The sequence below is a fragment of the Aspergillus brasiliensis genome (genome assembly GCF_001889945.1).
Source record: "Aspergillus brasiliensis CBS 101740 unplaced genomic scaffold ASPBRscaffold_6, whole genome shotgun sequence".
NCBI classification, from domain to species: domain Eukaryota; kingdom Fungi; phylum Ascomycota; class Eurotiomycetes; order Eurotiales; family Aspergillaceae; genus Aspergillus; species Aspergillus brasiliensis.
Window position 1 is genome coordinate 1,611,978 of NW_027137447.1, and position 15,800 is coordinate 1,627,777.

General features: G+C 50.7%; 4 protein-coding genes across 4 annotated transcripts; all 4 read left to right on the plus strand.

Moving 5' to 3' along the window:
- The first annotated feature begins 657 nt into the window (after positions 1 to 657).
- pex6 (AAA family ATPase peroxin 6) lies at positions 658 to 5,551 on the plus strand. The gene is made up of 3 exons (XM_067628588.1): positions 658 to 1,076; positions 1,143 to 4,887; positions 4,946 to 5,551. The coding sequence occupies exons 1-3, from the start codon at positions 887 to 889 to the stop codon at positions 5,415 to 5,417; spliced, it is 4,407 nt and encodes a 1,468-aa protein (XP_067479347.1). The 5' UTR covers positions 658 to 886; the 3' UTR covers positions 5,418 to 5,551.
- Positions 5,552 to 6,712: 1,161 nt separating this feature from the next.
- Positions 6,713 to 9,833, plus strand: ASPBRDRAFT_675059 (GABA permease GabA; the record flags this gene model as incomplete). Its single annotated transcript, XM_067628905.1, has 18 exons — positions 6,713 to 6,795; positions 6,883 to 6,916; positions 7,018 to 7,087; positions 7,196 to 7,268; positions 7,320 to 7,348; positions 7,467 to 7,531; positions 7,579 to 7,650; positions 7,703 to 7,817; positions 7,871 to 7,949; positions 8,001 to 8,035; positions 8,086 to 8,114; positions 8,165 to 8,197; positions 8,247 to 8,271; positions 8,321 to 8,522; positions 8,570 to 8,776; positions 8,832 to 8,979; positions 9,038 to 9,116; positions 9,176 to 9,833. 18 exons carry the CDS (start codon positions 6,713 to 6,715, stop codon positions 9,349 to 9,351), a joined length of 1,554 nt encoding a protein of 517 aa, XP_067479348.1. The 3' UTR covers positions 9,352 to 9,833.
- Positions 9,834 to 9,936: 103 nt separating this feature from the next.
- Positions 9,937 to 11,337, plus strand: ASPBRDRAFT_126100 (questin oxidase family protein; the record flags this gene model as incomplete). The annotated part of the gene is made up of 4 exons (XM_067617844.1): positions 9,937 to 10,137; positions 10,199 to 10,344; positions 10,398 to 10,525; positions 10,583 to 11,337. The coding sequence occupies 4 exons, from the start codon at positions 9,937 to 9,939 to the stop codon at positions 11,335 to 11,337; spliced, it is 1,230 nt and encodes a 409-aa protein (XP_067479349.1).
- A 1,377-nt stretch (positions 11,338 to 12,714) lies between these two features.
- ASPBRDRAFT_55333 (uncharacterized protein) lies at positions 12,715 to 15,514 on the plus strand (the record flags this gene model as incomplete). Its single annotated transcript, XM_067627374.1, has 5 exons — positions 12,715 to 13,107; positions 13,142 to 13,374; positions 13,397 to 13,959; positions 13,991 to 14,773; positions 14,796 to 15,514. 5 exons carry the CDS (start codon positions 12,715 to 12,717, stop codon positions 15,512 to 15,514), a joined length of 2,691 nt encoding a protein of 896 aa, XP_067479350.1.
- Between the last annotated feature and the right edge of the window lie 286 nt (positions 15,515 to 15,800).

Genomic DNA, 15,800 nt, shown 5'->3' on the forward strand with positions numbered 1-15,800 from the left:
TCAATTCTGTCGCCAGTGTTGACATTAGTGGTATTCCCATTATCAAGCACTGCTACACTGTAGTAGTTACATAGTGGGACCCTACATTCTTAGTGAAGAATTCTATAAAGAAATTGTATAGTCCATAAAAGTTAGAGTTATGAATGGTTCCTAACAGTTGTAGATAGTTATTGATATTTTGGCACTTATAATAATCCCAGTAAGAATTTCTCATATTCATTTAGATCGGTGAAGGACTATTTATAACTGTAAACTAACAAATATATAATGACAACTTTGTATCACCCTCTTCAGGTACTGTGAGTAATATAATGGTAGGCCAAAGGATATATATTCCGGTGATCAGCGTAGCATGAATACATTGCCAGCTCTTAATAGTAGTGCCAGTACTTCATATAGTAATCCCATAGGAAAGCCTTGGAGTAGAGAGCTCCCAATAGAATGAACTTTCAAAGCTACCACATTGAAGAGAGTAGGCCTGGTGACTGGCCAGTGACCATGTGTCAAGAGTGGATCAGGGAGAGTGACCCCAAAGTTGGGGAAAGAAATGATCATCTTGTGAACCTCGGCATCGGGAAGGGGCAGAAACGAAGGGCGGGCGGTGCCGAGCAACAAGCAGCAGCTGCTGCGGCCTCGTCGTTCTCCCCGGACTTGTGTCGCGACTCTCCGCTTCTCTCTCTCTCTTCCTCTGCACTAGTCCCATCCGTGGCTTACTTCCCTTTCCTTTCATTCTCTTGAGTCGCTACTGGGCGAGGAATGTGATCACTTCTTTATACTCTGTGTGGCAATTCCCCCATTCCCCCTCACCTTATCTTGTGTCGCGGAACGACACCACTCACTCCCCGCCCAGCACTCGGCAATTGAGAACAGACCCGCGCCTCCGATCATGGACCTTGAACACCGTGACTTCAACAACTCAGACCAGCCCAGGCGGCGGAGACGGAATGCAGTGAGACGACGCATGCGCAACCGGGCACCTATCTCTGCCCGGCTCTCGCTCGATCCTCAGCTACGCGGGAATGTCGGGGTTGTGTCCGAAGATCTGGCCGGCGACCTCTTCCATCACTCCACTACTGGTAAGGGAAACTTAGCTCCACGAGGATTGTACGGCACCGCTGACTTGGGACTCACCGGAATTGTAGAAGGAACTGGAAAGGAATCCAACATCTACTACATCGCCATCTCGCCGTACCTACCGGGCTCCAACGCGGTGGAGGATCTAGCTTGGACCATTGTTCCCGTTCGGCCGCAGTCCAGAGAACGCTCTTCCCTGTCGCCGATCCCTCACTCCACTGTTCTCTTCCCACACGCGGCGACTTCTCTGCAGCCATTCACCGATGCCCTGAGCAAGCTTGATCCCACCCGTCATACCCTCCAGGCACAACGTCCCATTGAGATCCAGCTGTTGGATGTTGCGCCTCTACCCTTGGACACCATCTACGTGACCGTGGAGCGGAATCTTCTTCGGAACCACGACGATGTGCAGAACAAGTTCGGTGGAGGCTTTACGTCTACTCAGAATGGGCCCAATGGACATTGGGCAAAGGGAGGGAAAGGTGGTTTCGATGCTAAAAAGCAGTCGAAACACACGGCGGCGGACACGGAAGATAGGCTGACGGCTGCTGTACGGCAGGCCTTGGGAGCGGAGAAGGTGGTACATACCGGCGATGTACTGCCCCTTCCACTTCCGCCTCACCCCATCACCTATGCTCCGTCTCCGCCCGCGCGCATCTCATACTGCGAGCCTGTTTCTCAGGGCCTGCTGATGCCGACCACCAAGGTGGTTGTGATCCAGGCACGGCCACAAGGCCATCGATCACAGCGAAGCTTACGGTCGAGCTCGGGTCTCCTCAAGCAAGTCGCGGAAGACGAGGCCGATGACACGTCCAACGAACAGTTCTACTCCGCTGCGGAGGATAAGCCTGTGGAAAGCAGCACAGAGGTCGAAGCTACATCGACGGCGGATGAGTCAGAGACGGAAGGGTCTGGCAATGCAAGTGACACATCGGACGACTCTCTAGACGACATGATCTCTCTTGCTGCTCCTGAGCTACCTCAGCCGCCGTCTGGTGTCATGTCCGCGATGACTGCTGCCACGCCCCGGGCAGCGGGCCGCCGTGGAGACGGTACACATACCCCTGGCTCTGTAGCGTCTAACTTCACCTCTACGACCATGCGTCCTGGGCGAACGAACGGTGGGAAAGTCTTTAAGACGGAAGGCCTGCTTCGAAGAGTATCGAGCGACCTCCTCCACCCCAGGCCACGGGAAGATGATGATATCGAATCATTTATTTTTGTGGACATCAGCACACTCGCAAAGATCGGCTGTTTTTCAGGAGACTGGGTGAGGATTGAGGCAACCGAAGAGCCGCAGCTGAATATTTTCGCCTCCATTAAGCTCGGGAGTTTCAACGAACAAGAGGAAGATTCAGGAAATTGGCGTGCTGCTAAGATATACGGACTCCCAGGCCTTCCATCGGCTAAGCCTCGGTATTCAATCAACCAATCCGGCGAGCGACGTTCAAGTATCTCTCAGCGTGCCCCAACGCGCTTGACTCCTTCCGTCTTCGTTCCTCCTCTACTGTTGAATAACCTTGAAAACCCGAAATATCTACGAATTTCCCCAATCGTCTTTGCTGGGGCCAATGGAGCCAAGCCGGGTCTCCTGCATCAGGTGAAGTCGAGTGTCGTGCGGAGCCCACCTTTGGCAAAGGAAGTAACTTTACTCAAAGTCTCCACTCCACTGTCAATGGACCGTGTTCTCCAACCGGCTCTGTTTGCTGGTCTCAAGCAATATTTCGAATCCAAACGACGACTACTTAAAGGTGGCGATCTGGTAGGAATCAGTGTGGACGAGGGACTTGGTCGAGCCGTCTTCCCTGTATCGACAGGTGGTGACACTGGGGCGCAGGATGACGATTTGACTATTCGTTTGGGCCAGGTTACCGATGCTAACCAGACTGCATCCAAGAAAGTTGGTGTGGCCTGGTTCCGCGTTGGGCAGGTCGTTCCTAGCACGTCTAATGACCAGGATGGGCCTGAGACTCAGTGGGGAGGTGTCGCTGTTATCGACTCTGCCACTACAAGAATGGTCCAGGCTGGTAGTGATGTGAGTAGAGTGCCAGGAACTATAAACAATGGATGGGAATACTGGCTTGGGGTGAAGACGGTTCCTAGAGCCGCCAATGATGCTCCGACTCCCCACGGTCTCATCACAGAAACCCCGCAGTCGTTCATTCCTCCCTTGCAACAGCGCATTCGAGACCTGATGTCGGTGGCAACCAGCCCTCGTGCAATCCAGTTGGGCATGAAACCGGTTGTCATTCTGATCAGGTCCCAGCAGAGGCATATCGGCAAGGCGACTATCGCGAGCCGGGCTTGTGCTGACATTGGTCTTCATACCTTCCCCATCGATGCCTACGATATTCTGACGGAAGGTGGCGCAAATGGAGGCGACGTGAAGACCGAAGCATATTTGAAGGCCCGGGCAGAGCGCGCTTTCCACTGCGGGCCGGAATGCACTGCACTTCTGATCAAGCACATTGAAGTCTTGACTGCCGACCGCATCATCTCCGCGATGGCTGATATTGTGGCGGATGCGCGAGTCGTGATCGCGACCACTACGGATGTCGAACAGATCCCCGAAGGCATTCGTAGCATGTTCACGCATGAGTTTGAGATGACTGCGCCGGAGGAGAAAGAACGTGAGGGGATTCTGCGCAACGCTGTTACCGAACGCGGCATCAAAACATCGCCTGACGTTGACTTATCCACTGTCGCACTGAAGACTGCTGCTCTGGTTGCGGGTGACTTGGTGGATGTGGTTGAGCGAGCCTCAGCCGCAAGGACCGCGCGCCTAGAGAAACTGGCAGAACTGGCAAGCAAGAACGCCGGCCAGGCTGTCAGCGTCAGGGATGTACTAGTCTCCGGTGGGGACGCAGCACGAGGAGTTACGAAGGTTGATTTCGATGCTGCAGTTGATGCTGCCAGAAAGAACTTTGCTGATTCTATCGGCGCACCGAAGATCCCCAATGTTAGCTGGCAAGACGTGGGTGGCTTGACCAACGTCAAGGATGCTTTGATTGAAACCATTCAGCTGCCGCTCGAGCGACCCGAGCTGTTCGCGAAAGGCATGAAGAAGCGAAGTGGTATCCTATTCTACGGACCTCCAGGTACTGGTAAGACGTTGCTCGCCAAGGCTATTGCTACTGAGTTCTCCTTGAACTTCTTCTCCGTCAAGGGACCGGAGCTGCTCAACATGTATATTGGAGAGTCTGAAGCGAACGTACGTCGAGTTTTCCAGCGGGCTCGGGATGCTCGGCCTTGTGTCGTCTTCTTTGACGAGCTGGACTCCGTCGCACCCAAGCGAGGCAACCAAGGAGATAGCGGCGGTGTCATGGACCGCATTGTCAGTCAGCTTCTCGCGGAGCTTGACGGTATGAATGGAGGCGAGGAAAACAGCGGTGGCGTCTTTGTCATTGGTGCCACCAACCGGCCGGATCTTCTCGACACCGCACTTCTTCGACCTGGTCGGTTCGATAAGATGCTCTATCTTGGTGTCTCGGATACCCATGAGAAGCAATCTACTATTCTAGAGGCTCTGACGAGGAAGTTCACCCTGTCGCCAGACGTGTCGCTCCGCCGAGTTGCCGATCGGCTGCCGCTGACCTACACGGGTGCCGATTTGTACGCCTTGTGCTCGGATGCTATGCTCAAAGCCATTACACGCAAGGCTACGGCTGTTGACGAAAAGATCAAGCAACTACCTGGAGAGCCGGTCAGCACGGCGTACTTCTTCGACCATTTGGCAACGCCCGAGGATGTGGCGGTGATGGTTACGGAGGAAGACTTCAAGGAAGCACAGGATGAGCTGGTTCCTAGTGTTAGGTAAGTTACGACAGCAGATACCTTCCATTTTCAAGATTTCGGCTCTAACAGCGTGCAGTGCCAAGGAATTGGAACATTTCGAGCGGATCCGGCAGACGTTCGAATCGGTTGACAAGCAAAAGCAGGAGTCTGGCAATTCAGCACCCCAGACGATTGAGGAAGTCCTGGAGGCACTCAAAGCTGGTGATCAAGTGGAGTTCAGCATGGACGGACCTACCACTAACGGAGACTTCCATCCCAACGATACCGGAAAGGGTAAAGGCAAGCAAGTTCCCAGCGGCCAGTCGGCTAGTGGTAAGGGGAAGGGGAAGAGCCCTGCAGGGACAGGCGGCAAGTCGAAGAACAAGCTCGTGGCGATGCCCAACGGGGACTCAGATTCGTCTTTGGACGGACCTCCGGCCGACCGGGGCAGGGGACGAGGCTACGATGATGTTGGCGAGGACGATGAGGATGGCGTGGCCAACGGGGGTGATGAAGACTACATCATCCGTACGGACCACCTGGCGCAGGATGGTGGTGGATCTCAGTGATCTGGACGATTGATTCCTGTACATACTACTATACCTATATCATAGCTGTGATGACTGCATACCATGTGAGAAGAGATTATGATGTTACTATACCATTATGCTACAGTCCAAATAATTCGTATAATATTCCCAAGTGCGAACGGATGACTACGTGCAGCTCGCCTGCTTCATAACATGCGGATCCCATGGCGTTAACCCGATTCGGGTTAGAGGGACTTTTAAGTTCCATTTAGCGATGGGAATTAGTCCAGTCCTGGTGTCAAAAATCACTAGTTAATCAGCTCTATCTTGGGGGGCATAAAAGGGAGCGAATATAGGGATATAAATCTCTGGTTTATCTCTTATCAGTTACAGATAAAAGGATGTTTTACTGCCGTGAGTCAATTGCTGCCCTAATAATCAGTGTTGCCACCTTCTCATCAGACGAAATAATAACCATTGAGATAACTGAGTACGTATCTTCATCTGGGGCGGGAGCTTATCTCTCCTGCTGGAATCGGAACAGGCCCTTTAGTTACTAGTAGTTAGTAAGTAGTTTTGCCATTCCATGTTTTCACCGGCCAAATAAGCTTCGTCTCCGTCAGCCGAAGCCGGTTAGACCCCCGTCCACCGGCTGCAATCTGACTGGTGGTCGGCGATTCCGCTTCGGCGCAGTGCACGAATCACACTGAGAGTCGCACCGAGGGAGGTTCGATGTTCTTATCAGTTCCAGTTCCATTCCATTAAGGCTGGCACTGACTGGTGGTTCTCTTACACTGCAAGTGGTACCTGTTTGATATTACCCCATATCCATTAGGTAACAGTCGAGTGTCGACGGAGCATCTCCGCCACTGTCCATTCCCTCCCCGCAATTTCGCTACTGCTCGACCAGCCAGAGCTGCGCTTCAGGTTCTAAACTTCCAATACCTCGGGGGTTCATTGTTACTCCCTCCCCAAAATGAGCTGCGATAATCCCCCGGTGGATATTGGATGGCATGGCATCCCGTCGTATAATGACGGGTTTGGGCGTGGAAGTGGAAGCCTTGTTCCGTGGCCATCCCCTCCCTCTCCCTCCATCGCTCCCTCCCAGTTCCGCCGTTACCCAATCATCCTGGTTGTCTGACGTGCTTTTACTTCTCTCTTATTTCCCCGTGGGATTCCTTACAGTCCCTCTCTTTATTCATCATACCTCCCTTCCTCTCTCTTCCTCTCCTTCTCTCTCCTTCCTCCCCTAATTCTCCCTCTTCGACTCTCTCCCTTGTCTGTGTAGTCTGCTGGTGGCTCATACTCGACAATTGATACCTCCTGTTACCACCATGAAAGATCTCCGGAGTGATGATGACGCCCAGTTGGCGGCCATGGGCCACAAGGCCGAACTGAAGCGCAATTTCTCAATGCTGTACGTTGCATTCTCCCCAATGCCATGCTGCTGGTGATCTGCCTCTCACGTGGACCAAATACTGATTGATGATCGTGGTTGATGCAGGTCAATGTTGGGTTTAGCGTTTGCAATTCTGAATGTACGTCGGCAAATCAACGCCTCCGGTCGATATTCGATAAGAGACCGTCTCTGGTACTAGGCCACACCAGGAAGTTGGTAGCTGATTAAGTGTGCTTGCAGTCATGGACCGCTCTGTCGGCCAGTTTATCTCTTAGTCTACCGTCTGGTGGCTGTGTTAGTGTCATCTGGGGTACGATTGGTGCTTTTGCTTCTTGGTGTGCATGGCGGGCATGTTTCATGCTTGTATACTGTCGGTGGTGGTAGGTGAGGTTCATTGGCTAACTTATGCTTCCTCTAGGGTTGATCACCGCCGGTGTCTGTAATCTTTGCATGTCGGCTTCTCTTGCCGAGTTCTTGTCCGCGTATCCTACGTAAGTCCTTCTACTTGTTATTTCTGGTGTCTGGGACTAATTGTGGTCAAGTGCTGGTGGACAATATCATTGGGTTGCAGGTGAGTGATTCTTCTGTATTTTCTCGCTACTTCGTTACGGTGCTGACTTTTTCCCTCAACAGTTAGTATGTTTTACGATTACCTGGTAGATCCCGCTCCTTGCTAACATATATGAAAGTTTCCTGGGAGAGATGGATGCCACTTCTCTCGTGGATTACAGGATGGGCAAATGTGACTGGCTGGGTATGTATACCAGTCTTATTCGTGCACGCAGCTGCTAATTTGTCCAGGTTGCCTTGACTGCAACTGGTGGTCTTCTCGGAAGTCAACTGATCTTGGGTGTCATCTCGTTGATGCATCCGGTAAGTCCAGATTTTGGCGTTTTGACGCGAACCGTTACTGACAACCCAAAAGGCGTATGTGTCGCAACGCTGGCATCAGTTCCTGATCTACATCGCCTATAACATTATTGCATTCATCATCAATGCCTTTATGGGCAAACTCCTCCCTTTGGTTACTAAGGGTGCCTGTGAGTGGAATTACCTACCTGAAGATATGCATCTAGAGCTGACATGTGTCCAGTCATTTGGTCCCTTACCGGGTTCACTGTCATCTGCATCACACTGCTTGCATGCTCGTCGCCCAACTACAACTCTGGAGAGTGAGTTTGCTGTTGCTTCGCTCATGCTTTGAATGTTGCTCATTCCATTAGGTTCGTTTTCGGTGAATTTATCAACCAAACAGGCTGTAAGGACAATCACATAATCTTTCTACCGGTCAAAGCTAACATTTCTTAGGGCCTGATGGTCTCGCTTGGCTGCTCGGAGTATGTCTTACTACCTTAGTTCTGTGTGGATTGTTACTCATACCATATAGCTCCTTCAAGGAGGACTGGGTCTCACCGGCTTTGTAAGTCTTCCGATCTCTGTTGCACAACATGGTACTAATACCTATAAAGGATGGTGTCGCACACATGATTGAAGGTAAATCTGCCAACTACTACTGGCATCATCGCATACTGAACATCCATAGAAATTCCAAACCCCTCGGTCGTAGGACCCAAGATCATGATCGGTTGCGTCGGTATTGGAACCTTTACTGGCACAATCTTCTTGATTGTTCTCCTCTTTGTGGCTGGAAACATCTACGAAGATATCGACTCGGCGGCCACGCCTTTGCTGCAGATTTTCGTGAATGCGACGAACAACAACGCCGGCGCCATCTGCCTTCTCATGTATGTTGTTCCGATGAGGTTGACCCACATTTACTGACATGCTTAAGCTTCCCTCTCGTGTGTGTCCTTTTTGCTGCTATCACGATCATGACGACCAGCAGCCGTATGATCTACGCCTTTGCAAGAGACGGCGGTCTCCCCGCTTCTCCCTTCTTCAGCAAGGTGCACACCAAGCTCACGGTCCCTCTGAATGCATTGTACCTTACCAACATCCTGGTCATCATCTTTGGGTGCATTTTCCTCGGCTCGTCAAGGTACGTAAACCGCAGAAGATCATCATTACATAGCTCAGTATGTTAACTTCAATAGCGCTTTCAACGCTATTGTATCCGCTTCGGTCGTCATGCTTGATGTAGCGTACGGCATCCCCATTGCAGTTAACTGCATTCGTGGTCGGAAGATGCTACCCGAGCGGTCCTTTGTTCTGCCCAACGTTGTGGGCTGGATTGCCAACATAGTACGTCTGACTTTTAACTGATTGACCTATTAGATACTTATACATGTTTCCTGGATAGATCTCGCTTGCCTACATCTCTCTCACGACCGTGCTCTTCCTCTTCCCCCCTGACTACCCGGTGACTGGAAGCAACATGAGTAAGTTTGATCGGACAATCATTCAACAAAGTTGCTTTGTGCTAACGTTGTCTACTCAGACTACTGTGTGGCCGTGTTTGGCATCGTTTTCCTGGTGTCGATCTTCCAATGGTTTGTCGATGGGCGTAAGAACTTCGTCGGGCCCCGGATGGATGTAGACATTATCAGCGGTCAGATAGCCCCGGGTGAAGCCACTGAAGAAGTTGTGGCGCCTAGCGACCATAATAAGAAATGAGCAGAGAGCAACGGGCGACACGGATGAACATAGGCCCGAGCACAGGTGCTCAGGCCATTTTGGAACTTTTATTTTGTATATAACACGGCGTCACGGAGCATAGAGTTTAGCCTGAATACTAAGAAGCCATTCACTTGAATCAACTGGTGGCAGCAATCTCCGGTGAATGCAGCATGAATTGCGTCATATCCCGAGGCGGCGGATGGGCCGATCCCAACAACTTCGAGATAAACCGCTCCTCTTTTTCCCCACAATTCGGCTCACTTGCTCTTTGTTGACTTCGTGCACGCCTCGTGCTTCTTCTTCACGCGATTATCAGGGCCGATCTGAAGTTGATAAGACCGATAAGAACTGCTACTCTGCCGATCTCGACAGTTGACAGCTTTTGAACGTGTGTATACACTTGTCGAGTGACTCGAGTCATTGATCCAGTTGTCTCTCCGCGCCCGATCTCAACGCCAAGACCGGCCGCGCTCCAACGGCTCGTCAACAGATCGGGTTCCCCCGAGCTATTCTTGTAGATAGCGATTAAGCTGTCGTTTAGTTCCCTGATCTTCCTTCTGGATCAGCCAGAGAATAGTAAACATGTTTTCCTTTCTACCTCAAATCAGCAAATTGCTGCCCTGGGGGGACCGCGTGTTATTCGATCTGCCTCCGGTCAAATTGCAGGAAATTGATACGGCCCATGAGAAGCCGGCGCGGGCGCTGAAACACCTGCTCAAGTTGAATCATGCCAACCATGCTATCTTGTACAATGATCGGAAGTTTCATAATCATGCTCCGCACGTATGTTTGTCGGCTGCCCATCTTGCTGAGTTTGGAATGCTGTTAGCTAACGTGTCCGCAGATATTGAGCTCGTCTTTCATGCAAGGTGCCGACGCTGATGACTTGCACCGTGTCTATGAGGCGGAATCTAAGCTTCTAGAACCTTGGACGGATGCTCCTGGTGAAATTAGTGACTTTGATTGGAGAGATTATCTGGGGTGCAGAGAGTATGTCTGTTTCTGCAGTTTCGAGGACAAGAAGCTAATGACGGTTGATTCAGGTATCAACGTGCCTTTGTGGACTTCTTTGAGGATGAACTCGTCCGTCAGTCCTATGATTGGAAGAAGGTCGTCAGCGAGTATCTGTTCTCCGGAAAGGAACCGCTCTTCAACTCTCTCATTGCTGATCGTACGTTGATCAAGCAGATCATCTCATTCGAAACTTCTCACTAACCAACCCATGCAGTCGGCCACCCTCTGATCCACCTGGCATACGCATTTGAATTCGCCAGCCGCGAAGTTGCAATGGAAGCCCTAGCCATGACCTCAACCTGCTACAGCGCGATCCACAAATACCTTGATGATCCCTCCTACGCCCAGGCCGAATCATCCTACCAGTCAACCTCCCTCTTCGACATCCTCAACAAAGTCCGGCTCGACAAGCAATTTAATGGCCTCTTTGGCACCCCCGGCGGCAACAACATGGACGTCATCTTCCGCGACCGCGAAGCCGCCCTCCTCAATCACTGGAACGCCTGGAAGATCCAAGACCCCGTCGCTCAGTTCCGCGAGAGCCAGGAAGTCGCTGTGGCTATCCTGACCGGCACCCACTCCGACCGCACGAGCGAACAATACGACTTCTTCTTCGTTCACATCCTGACTACCAGCCATGCTGTCCGCATCTTACTTCCTCTTATCCCTCCCCACTTCCAGCTCTCTCTGGTGAGACAGTGGTGGCTCATGACGCTGTGCATTTACATCGCTCAGCTCCGTCCCCAGATTGACCTCGACCGTATCCGCAAGTATGACCTTGCTGGTCGTGATTGGAACTGGACTGCTAAGAAGGCGGTCAAGAGTGAGCATTCGACTGATGCGCATTATGTGAAGGCGCTGCGTGCTTATCGCGAGTGTGCGAACACTTGGGGTGATGCGGATGAGTTTTATCTGAAAGCTGCGGTGAGATTTGGGGAGGAGTTTAATGGTTGGGGTGGGTTTATTTGATTTCATCGTTTCTTTGTGGGAAATGAAGAGTGAGTGATCGGGTGATAGGTAAAAGGGTTAATATCTCTCCCTGCTCTTTTTGTACTTTGAAAATGTATCGCCGAATAGGCCTTGTGTAGTGATTAATGAAAACACTTTCTCTCTCTCTCTCTTCCTGTATGGGGTTATTAGCTGATCCTTTTCAGAAACTGTCGGTGCAGGCTTATTGAGCATTAAACAATACTGAAGGATGGGAGCAGTATGTGTTGATCAGTATGTAAATAAGGAATCGAAGGAAACGCACGAGCAAAATGATATAAAGAGTGGGTTCTTAAGCCTACTCGTGGTAAGTATGACTAGCTAGTACCTGACCACTATAGAATCGAAAAAGTTGAGCTTTCCTTTCATCTTCTGCTCACCTTCTCTTACCTCTTCTCTACTACGCATGATATGGCCGCAGAATATCCAACCAGATAGATAGGTTACGACCTACCTCAATACCGCAGGCAGCACCTGCACCTTTCCAAAGAGGCTACATCTTGTGCTTAATCGTCTCTGACTTCTGCGTCGTGTTCATGTTCCTAGCTAGCTAGCTAGCTACATGATACAACCTGACTACGCTCGATTCTTCTCGGCCTCGTCCTCTACTGCTATTTGATCCCGTTGTTACGGCGGATATAGACCGCAACGAACCGCAGCCTGCAGAACGATGCACTTTGTATGATCGCATACGGTGAACAGTAATTAACCATGGAGTGGTGCCATCTCACCTTCACGACTGCCAGTGTGGTCAACAGGGTTGTCCAGCAAGCGCTTACTGTTCTCCATGATACCGGGAAATGCTTATATTATCGTCACAGATCGTTGACTTGAGTTCCGTCTATGGTAAGTCTCCTATCTTTGCTGGTCCTCCAGTTCTTCATGGCCTTCCCAGATGGCCTTCTTGTCGGTCGACAAAAGCGTCCTGTGGCAACCCATGAGGACGGTGAGGCTTAGGGGAGAGATACCTAGTTTAGGCGGTCAGCTATAGTGAGAACTGTTATTCTTTGTACTGATGCCATCCCCCAACAAGAGCAATCTCGCTACCAGCTCAGCCCTCAGCCTTCTTCCCGTCACCACTACAACAACAACGCTGTTGGCCGATGCACTGGCTCAAGTCGAACGCCAATAGAACGACTTCAGCCGATGCATGGGTACCCAATCGAGGATCATCACACCAATGAAAAGCAGCTGATGTAATGGAACATTAGCTGCAGGCATGGCCAGGAATGACAGGCCAGGATGACATTCTTAACCTATTATGAGCGGAGGGTATTCCAACTATTTGTTAGATAACCACACTCTTGCGCGGACAGGTTTCCCTCCCACATATCGTGAATGCCGCTTTGAGTACGGAGTATGGATCCGCTCACTGCAGCCGGCCTAGCAAGTAGTATCATCGCTTTCGTTGATTTCACATCCAAGGTGCTTTCCCGATGCCAAAAGCTCTATCGGTCCGCTTCAGGAGCCACGACAGAGAACTTAGAGCTAGAGCATCTCGCCACCACTATTCGTCAATTGGCTGAAGAAACGCGATCGACCAAGGAGGATGAGATACTCGAGAGTCTCAGTTCACAGTGTATCAGCATGTTAAATGAGCTTATAGCGCTCCTCAACTCGGTGAAGGTCAAGAGCGACCGGCGTGGATGGGCTAGCATCCACCAAGCGCTCAAATCGGTATGGAAGCAGAGTGATGTCGACAATCTCCAGCAGAGACTGAATCGAATTCAAGCCCAGCTTTACAATCGTTTGGTTACCCACCAGTAGCGAGAGATCAACTACAAAGTTAGACCGGCTCATCGAGGAGAATGAGCGCTTGGAGGTGAACAGGACCCAAGAGTTGCAAGTACTAAGGGATGAGATTACATCCGCCCTCCATAAAATTAGCAGTGATGTCCAGCAGGAGGGCCAGAAGATAAAGGTCTGGTCAGCATTGTACACTGGCTCGCAGAAAGGGAGGGCGTACTCGACTGAGCAGCTTCTGCTGAGCAGCCTTCTCTTCCGCTTGATTGACCATCGGTATCGCGCCATTCCGAAAGAGCACGCAGAAACATTTGCCTGGGTCTTCGCACAAGACAACAAAATCTGATCAAGTACTCCCACCCGTGAACTTAGTGAATTGGCTTCGACGTGATAACGGGTTATATTGGATCTCAGGGAAGCCAGGTTCTGGAAAATCAACATTCATGGAATTTCTGGCCGGGCATGAAGAAACAAAGCAACACCTGAAAGTATGGTCTGGAGGCAACAAACTTGTTATGGCGAGTTTCTACTTCTGGAGCGCTGCTAAGAACCCCTTGCAAAAGTCGCAGACTGGCCTACTCCGGTCAATTCTCTACCAGATTTTACGCCAATGTCCAGAATTTATACGCGTCGCGTTCCCCGGCCAGTGGAGTCAATCAATATCCGGTGTCACGGATTTGGTCGAGACACCCTTCAGCAGTCCAGAGCTGCTTGAAGCGTTTGACAAGATCCCCAGTGCACTAGCAACTTACAAAATCCGATTCTGCTTCTTCATCGACGGACTAGACGAGTATGAGGGCCGACCCACAGATATAATCCAAGTAGCTGAATATTTGAAATCCTCACAATATCAAAACCTGTGTTTCCAGTCGTCCGTGGACCGAATTTGAAGCCACTTTTGGTAAAAGCAACCCATGGAAACTGAGCAATTACGATCTAACCCGGGAAGATATTCAATTTTACGTTGAAGATAGACCTGGGGAACATGAATGCTTTCGAGAGCTTCAAGCATCAGACGACGACTGTCCTGACTTTGCGAATACAATCGTCGGTGCAGCCCGGGGTGTCTTCCTCTGGGTATCTCTTGTGGTGAACTCCCTCGTAGACGGCCTGACCAACGCAGATACAATATCCAGTCTGCAGGAACGATTACAAGAGTTTCCTCGGAGCCTGAATGAGTACTTCCAGAAAGCCCTTACGACCATCGAGGAAAGGTACCGCCCGCAAATGGCTCGAGCCCTTGCTGTCACCCTGGAAGCCTATGAAATCCTTCCTGTGATGTGCTACTGGTTCCTAGACCAGGAAGCGCCTGACTATGCTCTTAAGCTAGAGGCCCACCCGCTGGATATCGAGACAATAAAGTCACGAACGAAGACCATGCGGACTCGACTGAACGCGTACTGCAAAGGGCTTCTTGAGGTAGAATATTGCGGAGACCCCGAGGATATCAAAATGTCACTGTTTGCATTATTGTTCAGCAATTGCGTGGGTTTCCTTCATAGGACCGTGCGAGACTTTCTCTGGACGCCAGGGATGCAAGCTTTGCTGCGTACATGGCTGCCACAAGATTACAACCTCGACCTCGACATCTGCAAGGCCGTTGTAGGCTTAATCAAGAATTCTATATCTATTTCCTTGGGCTCAAAAAGATCGAATCCTGTTGAGAGGCTTATGAGTATTTTTTTTCCATCACATAGCGAGATTGGAGGGCGATGCAGCCTGCGAAACTTCCCAATTCGCGCTGCTAGATGACCTTGCGAGAGCTGTCCACGAGGATGAGAGCATGTATGATCCCGTTACCGTTTCCGCAAATTTCCGGGCTTGGATGCGTCCAGAAAAATTGAACCGGGATATCACAATACTTGCCGGATCGGTTCAAGCAGGCCTTGCTCGCTATACTGAGCATACACTAAAGAAACGCCCACATCTGCTCCCGGAGCAGCCTCAGTTACTCCTGAGTCGAGCACTAATGCCTGAAGAGCGTCATGAGCGTGACGGCGTTGGCATCCCGGATACCTTGATGCTCCAGATACTTCTACGAGATGGCGCTGACCCTAATATGTTACCGGCCCGCTCCGCCTGGACAAGCTTCTTGCAGTGTCTAGAAAACATCCAAAGATCAAGTGAGGAGTTTAAACAGATCACCAACAGTTACTACCAGGCTGCTCTGACTCTTCTAGAATATGGGGCCGATCCGGGTGTCCAATATGCAGATCCGAAGACGGCGGTCATGCTGCTGCAGGAAATATTCTCTCCGGCTCAGTATAGCTGCCTGCAAAGAGCCATCGAGAATAGACAGCTAAAGAACGGTAATGGGGCATTTCATAAAGTGAACCAGAAAGATACTAGGAAGCAGGAAGCGAAGCATAAAGAAACGGAGAAACTGCGAGTGGTTCGATCAATTTTCGGATATTGAGCCCTTTCCGTTCCAGACAGAAAATTTTGGTCGATGGATGACTTCCACTTACTGGAGCAATATAGAAGCCAATTTAGAGCATGGAGAGGAGAAGAAGGAGGATTATCTTGTTATGATCGGGTCAATCATGGCTGGTTATCCACAAATGTAAGAATCATGCATGGATGTATGTCACACGGTCTTGCCTCGCAGGCAGGCCATTACTCTCCCAGTATCTGCCAACCGTTCCCTCGTACCAGTACATTGTAGCCAAACTAGTTGGCACCTGGCAAAGCGTCGAGAGAAT